At 35.5% G+C, this 14763-nt stretch overlaps 1 protein-coding gene across 7 annotated transcripts in view; it reads right to left on the reverse strand.

The window, feature by feature from the left end:
* Positions 1-13970, reverse strand: part of LOC110837532 (PHD finger protein MBD-R2) — a 31975-nt gene extending 18005 nt beyond the window's left edge. For 3 of the 7 annotated variants that reach the window (XM_087348748.1, XM_087348747.1, XM_087348741.1), the window contains exons 1-10: positions 11862-12193; positions 10770-11184; positions 9896-10033; positions 8370-8479; positions 5391-5485; positions 3746-4172; positions 3477-3653; positions 1326-1496; positions 601-715; positions 233-388 (exon numbers count right to left, since the gene is read on the reverse strand). In XM_087348748.1, coding sequence (XP_087204874.1) covers positions 233-388; positions 601-715; positions 1326-1496; positions 3477-3653; positions 3746-4172; positions 5391-5485; positions 8370-8479; positions 9896-10033; positions 10770-11184; positions 11862-12192 — 2135 coding nt within the window. In that variant the 5' untranslated portion in view covers position 12193. Of the gene's footprint in view, positions 1-232; positions 389-600; positions 716-1325; positions 1497-3476; positions 3654-3745; positions 4173-5390; positions 5486-8369; positions 8480-9895; positions 10034-10769; positions 11185-11861; positions 12194-13268; positions 13499-13526; positions 13663-13820 lie in introns of those variants that run through there. The other 4 variants (XM_087348744.1, XM_087348742.1, XM_087348745.1 and 1 more) reach the window with 4 other exon arrangements.
* Between the last annotated feature and the right edge of the window lie 793 nt (positions 13971-14763).

Here is a 14763-nt window from a genome sequence, read left to right on the forward strand (position 1 = left end):
GTATGACCAGAGAAACAAACATTTACTATTATTATCATCATCATCATCATCACCATCACCACCACCACCACCACCACCATGATCATCATAATTGTTTAAGATGGCTCTATTCTGGGAAGTTGCACCATGTTGCTTGATTACTACTAAGATCCTACATATCAAGAAATATCAAAGGAACAAATATAAAGTGTTTAATATTTCTCAAAATCAAGATTCTTAAATAACAACTCACATTTTCCTTCCCTCTGGAAGGCTACAATCTGGAGTTCGAGACATCCGCTTTTTACCACTGAGGCAGAAGTCAAACATTTCTTCCTTAAAAGGTTCCCCTTTTTCCTCAAAGAATAGTCGCAACTCATTACGAGACCGGAACCTGCGTCCCTGAGGACTGAATGAAAAGTTTTACTCCAAACAACATATTAATTACATTACCTTCACTACAGCATCAACTCTATTCAGGTCATATCTAAATAAATTTAGAGAGTAATCTACATGAAAAACATAATGTATGATATTTTTATCACTATGATACACTTTTTCATGTAACCTATAAGCAGTCACAGTAATATAAGAACAAAAGCACAGTGATCAAGTGCGTACTTCACAAGAAAAACATCCCATTTTCCTGCTGAATTGCCATACTTGCGTTGGATTGTATGTTTACTCCAGCCACTCGGAAGGTTATCATCAGGAACAACAGTGGTCTTCCTGGGCCCTGAAAAATAAATTACATATCACATATTCTGTCATATACTGGGTTAGAAAACCCTTAAAATAAATTTTTCTTCAGATTTCTTGTTTCATATGCATACTGAAGATTATACATGAGCCGGGATAGCTCAGTCAGTATAGTGATGGCTACAGGCTAGACGACCGGGGTTCCATCCCTAACAGACCAGTTCTGGGGCCCACCCAACCTGCTGTCCAATGGGTACCAGGGTCCTTTCCCAGGGGTAAAGTGTGGCCAAGGTGTAATGCTGACCACTCACCCCCATCCAGTGCCGAGGTCAAGAATGAGTAGGAGCTATACCTCCTCTTCCCCCAAGCACCTACATGGAGTATACTGAAGATAATACAACAGGATTCAACAAACTCACTCAGGCATGTCTGATTCTACCTACATTTTTGTTTATATTGTGACCAACCAAAAGTAAGATACAGCTTCTAAAAATACATAATCCAAGTATCCATATAGAAAAAGAACACCAAACAAAAATTAGAGTTTATCTGAAATGTCTGAAAATTAGATTAAGTTTTAAGCTTAAAACTGGTCTCAAATTCACCCTCAAAAAACTGCTCCAACTGCAAAATAAGTGTCAACTCACCATCAGGACTTTCAACAATGTAACTATCCTGTCCGTCATGTTCCCATTTCACCATTTCTTCTTTCTCATTCTCTCTACGATTAGACGTACTACTAGACTTGGATGAATCAACAGAAGAATCCTTCCTCCTTCTGCGTGGGACATCATCATCCTCTGTGTTCCCTGCCGAAACTGAAAAAAAACCTTTAATATCAACAACTAGCAATTCTTCATAAAACAAATGGAATAAAAATTATGCAGACTTTCATGACCCAGTTACAATATTTCTTTAAGGAAAGTGCAGGTAAAAGGTAATGATTTGGTGGAAAAATGCATAATTGTTGTGATTCCTAGGACTATTCACAAGGTTTATATGGATGACTACCTCATGACAATGACACATATACACTGAAAATCTGAGTGATGGTAAACTTCAAGAATGGCACATTAATAAATCACAATAATTTATTTAAATATTAACCACCACTATATTCATCATGATAAAATTCAGTGTGTCAGACTGATCTCTAGAATTAAAGATCCACTTCACTTCAAACTTGTGGTGGTGACCAGTAATACTATTATTTAATGTTAATAACAGTCAACCAATCGTAATATATATATGTTGATATAATAAAATAATATTGCCAGATTCTATTACAAAATGCTCTGCAAATTACGTCCTAAAACTTATATGTAGTCCATTAACTCAATAGCTAAACTAACTGTAAGTTATACAAGGCTACAGAAAAAAGCTGTACCCAAAGACGCAAATGATACAAAAGGAAAGGATCCACTGATGAAACTACACTAATATGGACAGCCAAAATATATATCTAAACTTAACACAGTAATATTTAATTATGGCATATTGTTCTAATTCTAATCCAAAGCTTTTGAAATACAGCAGTATTATGCATCATGACTGGCATGTAATGGCAATCAGTCACATTCACATAAGACTGAAACAAACAAAATCTCAATGGTAATGATAATATTGGTCATGGCCAGCAGAGCTTATCATACTGGGATACTGGGAATGACCCATTCTTCAAGTGCCTGAGCACTGCGGGTCCCAACTTTTCGTTGGCTTGATCTATAGACATTTTGAGGGATCGGCCCGTCGCAAGGCCTCTACCTGTACACAGGACAGCACAACACAGAAAAACGCGGACAAACATCCATCGCTTGAGTGGGATTCGAACCCACGGTCCCAGCGACCAAGCAGCACAAGGCCCACGCCTCAGACCGCGCGGCCACTGTGGACCCCGAGCTTATCATAAGTTCAAAAATATTCCAGTATGAATGAAAGATGAAATTCAACCCTGAAAACGTATTTTAATAAACTTTGCATTAATGTTACGTGATGACTTATAAACTGCAGAAATTATTAACACACTGTAACATAATACAGTACAAAATTTTAACTTTTATTGTGACCAAACTAATAGTAACAGCACAATGTAGTTTGTTACAGAATAGTAGATAGTACTCCCAAGGTTTAACATCAATGAAACCCTATGTGTAACACTCCAGTTGCCCATTAAAATGGTGTTATTCACAGATGTGTAAAAAGCAAGTCATGAGTTGCAAATTGAAGAAAATGTTGATTTCATAAAAATTGTGGTAAATAAGCGCACCAACAAGAAAATCTATTTACAAGTGACATACTTACACCATTTTTTATCAATTTCCAAAAAAGTGTAAATATGAGGTTCCAGTGCAGTTTGGTCACAATTGTCCAACATTGTATTATATTACAGCTTGTATTACCTCCTATAAAACTACTTAAAAAAGAAACGCAATCTTATGATATGAAATTATGTGACAAAGGAAATGTGACTTGCTAGAACAGACGGTAACTGTGTCAAGCTTACTGTTAAATAAAATACAATTACTATAATGGTGCATCACTTACATCATGCCCACAGTATGATTCTAATTAAAAATGTAATTACAGGAATCAAAAAACAAAACTACAGATCTGGAAACCATCCCATGCTATGACAACAGAAAGTTAAAAAACTGAAAAAAAAAGACTGCCAATATGAAACCTTCATTAACCATTTCCTTAACCCATATAAATGCATTTTCCAGGCAGGTTGGCAAACAAGTGTAATAAGATTGGACATATTTTACTGGATAAATTAGGTTTAAAACTCCAGCTCCTACCCTTGCTGGAGTCCCGTCTTGACTTGGAAGGTGTGGAAAGAGATTCTTGACCCCCAGGGGAAATCTTCCGTGGAATTTTCCTCGTGTAGGATTTCACTTCAACAGATTTAGCTTTCTCCCGAGTCTCTCCCTGTCGAAAGCCACCACTCCGGGGCTTGTCTGCTTTCTCACCTGCACCTAAGGTTACCACATTGTAAGATTAAATCAAGTGCTCCTTTCATGTATATCAAAATTGTCCATGGAGACAAACCACACCATACACAGCCTACCTCCTCTGGATCTTGCCCCAGTCTTCTTCTTTGACCTGCTTACAGTATCCTCATCAACCTTTCTTTCCTCCACCGTCTCATCTATTTCTGAACCCAGAACTGACCCTTGTGGAGTCACATTTGTGTCTGTGTTGACATAACTCTTCTCACCTTCATTATTATCACCCTCATTTGCAATGTTGTAACTATCTTTATGCTTGTTCCGCTTCTCTGCCTTCCTTCTCTCAATTTCTAGCAAAGATTTTGAAGATGACTCAGAATCAAGTCTCAGGCGTTTCTTTGGATGAAACAATTCAACAACATTTATTTTCCTTTTGCGTTCTCGCCTTTCCTGTTTTGTACCTATGGCTTCAGAAGTGACCTCATTCTTTGTAACAGGTTTAACTATTGCTGGTGGGGGCATTTTCTCTGATGTATCAGGATTTACCTGAAATGAGGAAATTCAAATACATGTCAAAATGTATACGCTCATATCGGAGTATGTTTTCACATTTCAGACATGGTGTACATGTAGAAGCCTAAAAGTAATGCAAAACTATATACCATTTCCAAAGATGTCACTAAATGTAGAACCAAAATACTGTGTGCTCAAGGTTAATATAATTTACTACTTCTTGTAAAGTTTAAAAATCGTACCACAAAGAGTAGTATTATAGTTAGTGACAAATAATGCCAATGTAATAATGTATACACAAAAGAAATAATACTAGAGTATCAGTAAATTTTTTGTGGGCAAAAGAGAAGACCAACCAATAACCATAGATAACAGGTTAATCTATAGTAACAAAACCATTGCTACTGATACTGTCAGTCAACAGGCAGCTTGTGTTATGCACAAAGCAAGTAATAAAGGTGTTCCAATCAACAAGTCACAATAACCGTCAATAGATATGTCACGCTGATGGAAGTGCTGCAGGTTGGAGCTCAATGAAAAGAATTATTTATCACTTTCAGTATTCCAAAATTTTTAGGTGGATGCCTCATCAGTTAACACCATTCATACATGGAATACTATGTGACTGCATGGTCTGAACACTATACTATAAATGTTTCCAATTTAGGCCCCTGGCTCTTTTTAAGTCTTTTTTTTTTTTTCTCTCATACCTAAATAATTTGCATAATTACCTTTATTACACTTTCATTTCAACGTAATTTGTAATACGTCAAATATTTTACTTACAACTGTAATCATTCACAAAATATTAGACTACAGACTACTACTAAGAATACGTGTCAGCAGGTATGTTATTAATTACTGCCTGTAATATATTAATACACTAAAAATTAAACTGTATCAACAAATATTATACCATGTGCTATATTTCATTAATTTAAATAAAATTCAAAAAATAAATTAATTGTTAATTAATTATGTTTTGCACATTTACAAAAATTCAGTTCTAAATAAAAAAGATAAAGAAGGACACTACATCACTATGTTGTAATAACACTTGTTTGTATAATAATATACAGAAAATACAACACAGACTGTGACATTCTGAAGGTTTCTGAAAATTAAAAAGAATGGACATCATCGTGTATTAATTGCTGAATTTATAAAACAAGGCACACATTTCATTACAAAGACTAGAAAAGAACTTAAATAATAAAAGGAATTAAAACAGGGGACAAAATTCAATCTTACCTCCTCAACCTTATCTGCTTCACCTACCAGTTTTGACATTCGCATACCCTTCACATTTTTGGTAAAACCATCAAAGAACAATACTTCATACCTGTCTGCAAAAATAGAAAATAGCGTTATTGGAAACAAGTGACATTCAATATCATTTATTGTTTATAAATTCCTGGTAAAAACACAATGGAACTTGCTTTATTAATTAATGCCCATGTTAAGCTAAGTACAAAACTCAACAAAATATTAAATAAATCTATTATAAAAATTTGTGATTCCTCGTTGTCGTCAAGAAATTACGTCATCAACAATGTCAACTTATATTTGTTTATACTCAGCATTTTTGTGGAACACAACAATGCCGAGTAAACAAATAATGCTTCACAACAAAAATTATCAAGCCAGTCGCATGATCTCTGCTCTAGAAGCAGCACGTCGCATTCTTGAATATTGACTGACAGTTGGCTTAAAACATCATAAAAGTGAAAGAAGACGTTATCAACTATTTGAAGTACCAACTCCAACAACTCCTACAAGGTAAACTGATACTCATTCGATATATTACGACCACGAAAGTATTATGAAAACTGACTTTTGATCGATTTTAAGACGAAGATTTGCAGGGGTGGGGCTGGACATAGAAAGTTGACTGAACCAGAACTGTTAACCTCTGAACAGGGACGTAAAGAACTAAAACATCAGACCTATCTAAAAAATAAACAAAAGCGAAAGAAGGCTTACATTGATAAACGAGATCATATTAACGACACACGTAGAAAAACAGAGGAAGATTTGCAAGGGTGGGATTGGACGTAGAAATTTGACTGACCAAGAAGAGTTGGCCTCTGAATAGGGACGTAAAAACTTAAACATCAGACCTATTAACAAGTAAAGAAAAGCAAAGGGAGATTTACATTGATAGACGTAGAAAAACTTATTCAGCAAGAACAGAAGAACAAAAAATCAGACGAAGATTTGAAAGGGTGGGGTTGGACGTAGATAGTTGACCGACCAAGAACTTTTGGCCTCTGAACAGCGATGTAAAGAACTAAAACATCAGAACTATTTAACAAATAAAGAAAAGCGAAGGGAGACCTATATTGATAAACGCAGGAAAACGTATTTAACAAGAACACAAGAACAAAAAATCAGACGAAGATTTGAAAGGGTGGGGTTTTACGTAGATAGTTGACTGACCACGAACTGTTGACCTCTGAACAGCGACGTAAAGAACTAAAACATCAGAACTATTTAACAAATAAAGAAAAGCTATGGAAGACATACATTGATAAACGTAGAAAAACTTATTCACCAAGAGTAGAAGAGAAAAAACGAAGACATGTATGGATTGGGTTAGACGTAGAAAGTTGGCTGACCAAGATCAGTTAGCCTCTGAACAGCGAGGTAAAGAACTAAAACATCAGAACTATTTAACAAATGAAGGAAAGCGAAGTAAGACTTACATTGATAAAAGTAGAAAAACGTATTCAACAAAAACAGAAGGGAAAAAAATCAGACGAAAATTTGCAAGGGTCGGGTTGGACGTAGAAAGCTGACTGACCAAGAACAGTTGGCCTCTGAACAGCGACATAAAGAAGTAAAAAATCAGATTAGAGAAAGTGCTCCGAATAAGACACTAAATTAACACCCCGAAGGGGGATAGTTTAGTGTCTTACTCAAGATTTTAAAACGCATCCAACCCCCCGAAGGGGGAGTTAGTCAAGTGTTTTAACCCGCCCATTCAGGGGTGAGAGTTAGTTTAGTTTCTTACTCAAGGGTTAAAACACTTGAATGAGACATAAACTAACCCTTCCGAAGGGGGGTTAGTTTAGTGTCTTACTCAAGAATTTAAAACGCAACCAACCCCCCCCGGAGGGGGGGTTCGTCAAGTATTTTAACCACCATTCGGGGGGTTGTTTAGTTTCTTACTCAAGGGTTAAAACACTTGAATGAGACACTAAACAAACCCTTCCGAAGGGGGTTAGTTTAGTGTCTTACTCAAGATTTTAAAACGCAACCAACCACCCCAAAGTTGGTCAAGTGTTTAAACCCCCCATTCAGGGGGTTAGTTTAGTTTCTTACTCAGGGGTTAAAACACTTGAATGAGACACTAAACAAACCCTTCCGAAGGGGGTTAGTTTAGTGTCTTACTCAAGATTTTAAAACGCAACCAACCACCCCAAAGTTGGTCAAGTGTTTAAACCCCCCATTCAGGGGGTTAGTTTAGTTTCTTACTCAGGGGTTAAAACACTTGAATGAGACACTAAACTAACCCCCCGAAGGGGAGTTAGTTTAGCATGTTACTTAAGATTTCAAAACGCAACCAACCCCCCCCAAAAGGGGGGGTTGGTCAATTGTTTTAACCCTCAATTCGGGGCGGTTAGATTAGTTTCTTACACAAAGTTGGTGGCGTTTTACAAACTTGACCAACCCCCCCGAGGAGCTCCAAAAGGAGCGCCCTGCTCTAGTACCATAAAATTACTGTACCACTAATTATTGATAGCACCTAACCAAAATGAATCCACAACCCTAGTGCCTATTATCAACTTCAAAAATTAAGTCAACTGTTGATCTATTGTCTCTGAAACCACACTGTTCTCTCATTTTGTTTTCTGCCTGTCTATTCATTTTCAGATTTATAAATTTCTTTTATAATTTTAGACAATGACTAAGCAATATAATAACCAAATTAACAAATTCAGCATGTGAATGCTCAGGATGGGCTGTGTATAGCAATTACCAAATTGTTGTTACAACAAATTCTTTATAAATCGAGGAGATGTGACTCAAATGCAGTAAAACTTGCACAGATTAATAGAATGAAATCAAATGCATCTACTTATATAGTAATCAATTCAACAAATTTTATTTTAACACAGAGAACACAAGAGAGAAAACATAGACATGTCAATTAATACGACACTGAATGGATTACAAACCTCTCAGGAACCACACTGCGTAACTTACAGAATATTTAAATAAACTTACCATTTCCCAACACAGCTTTCACTTTGGCTGGATACCGCCTGCAGTCACTCCACTTTGCCATCACTCGATCACCAACACTGAATACCTTGGATGCATTCTTACCCTCATTTCTAAAACAGTTGATTGTATTTAATTACACTTATGAAACAGCATTTAGGTGTTAAATAATACTGTATTTTGCAACATAATTTCCAATCAATTCAACATCACATCATAAACCTGTTTCTCATTGGACAAGGTTCAGCATGGTTAATGACATTTTCTGATAATAATTTTTAAAAAATAAATTGAAGGGTGAGTTCTCTAAGATAAAGTAACTACATTTTCAAAATCAAACTTACATCTCCCTAAATTAAGATCCAATATTTTTGGTAGGTCTGACAGTTACTACTAAATCTAAAATTTGCCTATAAGGAAATATACAATTTCTACTCCAGAATACACATGTCTACCACACATTATCAAGAATATGCCCAGTTGGCCCATTTTGCTGATGGTAATCCATGAATGTGTCAATTTTCAAGACAAATTTCACTGAAAGACACACATTTGTTCTTAACATTTTAGCCTTCATCCCTCTCTATGGAAATGCATGCTCAGGGTACCATCATAACCATGTCAGTGTGTGTCTCCTTTAATAACTTTCAGATGCATTTTCATGAAATTTGGTATCAATTCCAAGCTATTAGAGGTTACTGTACATTCACATTCTTAATTTATACAGTCAATAACATGAAAATATTATTATGCACTACTGAAAGTTTTATTTCACTTTAAAACACAACTAAATCACATATGCATGTTTATCAAATAGAAATTCTGCCATGAAATAAAACCTCTATTAATTCCACAACAGGATACAGTTACTAAACATTATGCATTCCTATTTAATTTTGGAGACAGATATCCAGATACTAAAACATAGTTTTACACAGCAATTTTAATCATAAAGAACTCCAACTTATAGACTAACTGATCTAACCAAATTACCTACATGAAGCATTTAACAGTTACTCATCTGGTCAAGAAACTCCCTTCTTTTATTGAACCAAAAGTTAATTTTAAATGTTCAGAGAAACCAACCACAGACCCCAGTATAAGCCAGCTGACAGGTTTACTAAAATGTTCTGAACTTTATATGTAACATCTGTAGAAGAGCACAATCAAACCTGTGTTTTTCTATCAACAGAATCAATGCAACCTCAAAATAAATTCATGCATATAAATGCTGGTGGTAGCATAGCTACTGGTAGGGCCTCCCTAGCCAGATTGGTCGAGGGGGAGAGTCAGACTAAGACAGGTACCCTGATCCTCCAGGTTGGGGGTTGGTCGCAAGGCTAACAACCTTGCACTGTAAAAAGGAAGATGTTTCGAAATCTCAATCAAAGCCTCGGACAGACGGACCTAACAGAGGAGCGAATGGAAGAGGAGAACTGAGGAGGCCATGGCCCGAATACAGACTGGAGAGCCATAGAATAAGAAGAAGAAGATAAAAAGTGTAGCAAACCATAGTCTTAGAAACTTACTGTGGACATGGATTTTGTGTGGGTCGAAGTCGAGAGCTGTCCATTGGGATCCATTCGTCATAGCGCTGAGACCATTTTTCAAAATGTATCAATATTTCTTCATCATCCCAGTCCACTTCTACAACTTTAACAGGATACCTGGGAAGAATGATATTTTGGCTAACAGAAAACTCTAGGGTACAAAATAAAAAAATGCCATATCCAAACACAATCTTTCTGAAATATTCATATACAAATCTAGCTTATGTCATATTCAAGGCTTCATTTTTCAGTAAGAGCACACACTATGTGCATCACAATATAAGATGATACATTAAGAGCAGTATTGACAACAGTATCTGTGCTAGATGCATCAATCTTTGGTTTCACTATATGTGGGCATAGCTCATACAAATTTTGATATTAGGTACCAAAAATGAACTATTCTACTCTGTATCCTGCAGTTTAAGTCCCATCTCAGTCAATAATTCTAACCTACAATAAACTTAAGAAAAAATCCATTTCATAAAACCTTGCATTTAGAACCAAACCCATGAAAATAAATGTCCAACCCCTGAAATCCTCGATGCTTTACATCTCTAAAGCAGATGTTCAGTCTGCACACAATGTGGAAATAAATGGTCCATGAACTAACTATCTTTGTATCATGTATACAAGAAATACTTTTCAAGATATTACTCTAGAAGCTTAGAGTGACATATATGTTGATATTTATAAATCTACTGCAATAAGTAATACAGAAATTCTATTTGTTCAGACAGCTGGACTCACAAAACATATATTTAAGCCAAACATCATAAAGAACACATTTCCAAAATATTTCCAAGTATTCAGATTAAAATTACATACACTACTTCCTCATCTCATAACTCACCATATTTCGCTTCCTAGGTCTTTAGCTTCTAGTCTGGCACCAATCTGGAAGTTGAGTGCGGATTCTTGCTTTCTATTAGGCGCGTCATTAGTATTGCTGTTGGGACTATTTCCATTTGTAGCTGTCACATCACTAACACTCCCTTGCTCTGAATCATCCGACTTAGTAGGAGACACACAGGAGGGGCTTGCTGATTTCAAGTCACTCAAATTATTTGACTCTCTCTTGGCAGTTTTATCCTTGACCTTTCTTTCCATGGTATTCACAGAGCTTTTAGAAGCTGAAGGTTCAACTTTAGCCTTTCCAGAACGCTCCCTGTCTGACCCTTTGATCTCAAATTGTTCAACACGACTAGCATTTTTGCTTCTCTCACGAGATGTATGGACTTTGGATTTTTCTTTCAACACTTTGTCACCTGAAAGAGAATAAAGGTATTAAACACTATTCAATTCACATTATAGTTTGTCAGTAAAGCTGCAAAATACAGAGAAGTGTTGACAAATAAATGTATGTGCATACAACAGAAAAAAGGTTACCGCCCTGAAGCACTGTCCTCTTTCACACAGTCTACATATAATGAAGATTACTAGGTTCTCTCGTCTATCTCATGTTCTACTAAAACCCAAATCCTCAATTCTACACCTACTACTACTACAAAACAGCACAACAATAACAACACTAAAAAGAAACACAGAATGTGCACATATTCCATATGTTCTTTGTCTAAAAATAATTCATTCTTCATTAATACAAATCTTTAAACAGCAACAACCTCAAAGGATGTAAACAAATGAGTAACTTCACTGTTTATGAAGCTGAAATCTGACTGAATATTGAAAATTCATTTATTGAATTACATACATCAACCTCGCTATGAGAATGCATTCTTAGCTTTTGTTAGTTACTACTGCATACTGTATACAGTTCATAACTCACCAATCATATTGGACAATTAATGTTGAAAATAACAATATATTTTAAATTACACAGGACAGCATATTTCTCCAAAATTGTGCAGATTCAACATTCACAAGCTTGAAAATTATTTACACTAAACATCAAAAGAACACTGCAAAGTGTGATAAACCATACCATAATCTTTTGAAGAAGGTTCAGTTTTCTTTTCACATTTAGATGGTTCCTTGTTTCCTTTTGTCCATGCAAACAAAGATGGCACTACACCTTTCTTCAACATGCGTCTCTTTGAATACTGAGACTGTATGAAGTCTTCATCCCGAAAATGCTTAGAACAAACTTTAGTGTGCTTGTTAACTGTGAGCTTTTTGTAATCAGCTCTTCTTACACAAAGAATCCAGAGCTTCCGTTCCTTTGGGTCAACAGGAAAAGCATGAAAGGTAAGTGATCCATTCCCAGAATTACGGCTATTGGAGTTGCAACGTGGTACACAGCAGTGGTGACCCATGCTGAAAATAAAGAAAAGCAGACGAAGGTTGTTACAGTATTTTGTTCCATAGTAATCCTCAGTTGAAACAAATCAGTTACAAATTTATAAATAATCTAAGCTAAAACCAAACTCATTTAACAGATTACAACTTCATTCACTGGCAGGTCAAAACCATTTTCAGTACAGATCTACTACAAACTCAGTTATATATTAAAATAAATTGATATACTTTTCAGTAATAAACAACGTTAGTAACATCATTAATAACACTCATTGCCCTGATGATGGAACTAGTGAGCACCTCTAAAACATCAGTCAGTTTATACCAGACTACATGATGCAACATCCCAAAAGATAGTTATTTTCAACACAAGGTAGGCTAGAATCACGAGATTTAGAACCTGTATACAGAAACACTTTCAGTTTTAGGGCAATAACCTAAGAAACAAAGCATATGTCATATGATCAATCAACAATTACAACACAGTTTAACATTATGACACATTACTATGACAGTATCTTTCTCAAGCAGGAAGGGAAATCTGTTAAATCTGGGTAAACATTCATAAGAGGCAGGAACAATATTATATATGCATAACAGACTATTTTTTATAAGCAATAAGATTATCAATTGGGCTATGAAGGTCTTAATCGTGTTTCATGTTGACTGCAGGAACCTCAATGTTTGTCTAAAATACTTCAATGCTATGAATTATAAATGTTATCAGAACTAATAAATGCCCATTCCCTGGGTGCAGTATTCATCACTTCTTCAATAATTCCCTGCATGTTTCTCCTTTCTGGTCACCTGCCATACTTACAGCAGTATCAACCAAATGTCTTTCAGTGTTAGTTAACCTAATTCAGCTAGCTAGATTCGATACCACCTAACCTCAAAGTATTTTGATCAAAATCATATAGTTTTTGTCCTACTTGCATCTATATAACTTTCGGACGAGATGTGTTCACGCCTAATTGACCTTATGCAAATGCAGACTTAGTAAGCATTTAATATGTTGGTGCCTAGTGGTGTTACAGATACTTAATAACAACCTGGTTACGGTTTACGATAAACATAAAATGAGCTCCATTACGTTTATTGTGAAAGACAACAAGGACTCAGCTGCTCTATGTAACTATAAATGTGTCATTTTCATGTCACGTTAAATCTGACAAACCACGAACTACAGTGTAGGAAATATGTAATATGTACAACACATCACACAACTTCGCAATCACAAATTTCACTTCCACTGCACTCGTAACCAAAACTTAACACATCAGTTTAATCGTTTAAAACTTCCTTAGTGTACAAATATTAGTACTGACTGTCTTATAAGAATATAACATACTATTTTATTTTTAAAATAAATTAAAACAATTATTAAAAACAATGTATTCGAAGCCTCCTTAATACTTCGTAAACATAAAAATCGTTACGTTTGGTGTAACAGGTTGGCAAACACAAAAATGTAAGAATTGAGGTATGAAGACGATGAGAGGTTAGTTTACTTTACTTTAGTTCAGTTCAGTTAGTAATCTACACCAAAATGGTTTCTATTGTGAAATTTATTTGTTTGTGAGCCAATCAAAACAAACGTACTTATTCTGAATTAATATTTCCATGCCATCTAAGTACCACAAACCTCATATTGGCACCGTTGTCAATAATCCAACGAGTTATAAGAAAATAGATAATCTACCTGAGATATTTAATACCAAATCTATTGCTGCTTATGTTGCGCCCAGTATTTCAAGGTAATACCAACATGTCCTTATTTATGCCACCTATGCAATAAAATGGTGGAGTGTGTGTGGAAGTTTGGGGGGAAGCAGTAGCCCAATCGGTAAGAATAGTAGCTACTCTTCAACCTTCAAAATTTATTATGTACTCAAACACTGTCCACTGTAAAAATCTTGATAACACAGAGGTCTTCTGGGTTCCTCTGCTGTGTAGATGTATCTACCAACCACTCTACACCACTACCGCCACAAAACCTAAAATCTCACAGCAGTGCTTATTCCATCTTTAGGGTAAAAGTGAGTACATATGTAATTCTTGAGGCTTACACTTATTGCATCTTATCCAGTAAACAGGATATGAAAATGTCAGATGGGCAAATATTGTTAACATGAATGCTCTACCCTTGTAGAAGTAAATGATGGTTGTAGGATTTAAATGATGGTTCTTGGCAGGATACAGACTTTACTATCATAAGCAATGTATCTTACAACAATCATGATGGTGAGGCATACTGGTGCTGCAAGGACTTAATTATGCCCATCTTCATCCAGCACATTCTTCAGTAAGTTAACTTAAATTACAATATGATATAGTACCACCATAGAACAAAATTAGGATGGATAAACCTCTCTAGGACTATGAAGGACATTTGTTTTATAAAACAGACTGTTATGCAAAAAGTTTCATAAACAAAATACTGAACACATGACCTACTTCATTATTATTTTAAAGAGGGTATGGTGTGCTCTAAGTCAGTATTGTAGGTATCAAATAACCCAAAAGAAAATTAAAAACGTTATAAAGCTTTATTAGAATAGAAATAGGATCCACAAAACATAATTACA

This window comes from Zootermopsis nevadensis, unplaced genomic scaffold, assembly GCF_977971745.1.
Source record: "Zootermopsis nevadensis isolate Lab colony 2312 unplaced genomic scaffold, Znev_1.0 Znev_ptg000013l, whole genome shotgun sequence".
Lineage (NCBI taxonomy): Eukaryota > Metazoa > Arthropoda > Insecta > Blattodea > Termopsidae > Zootermopsis > Zootermopsis nevadensis.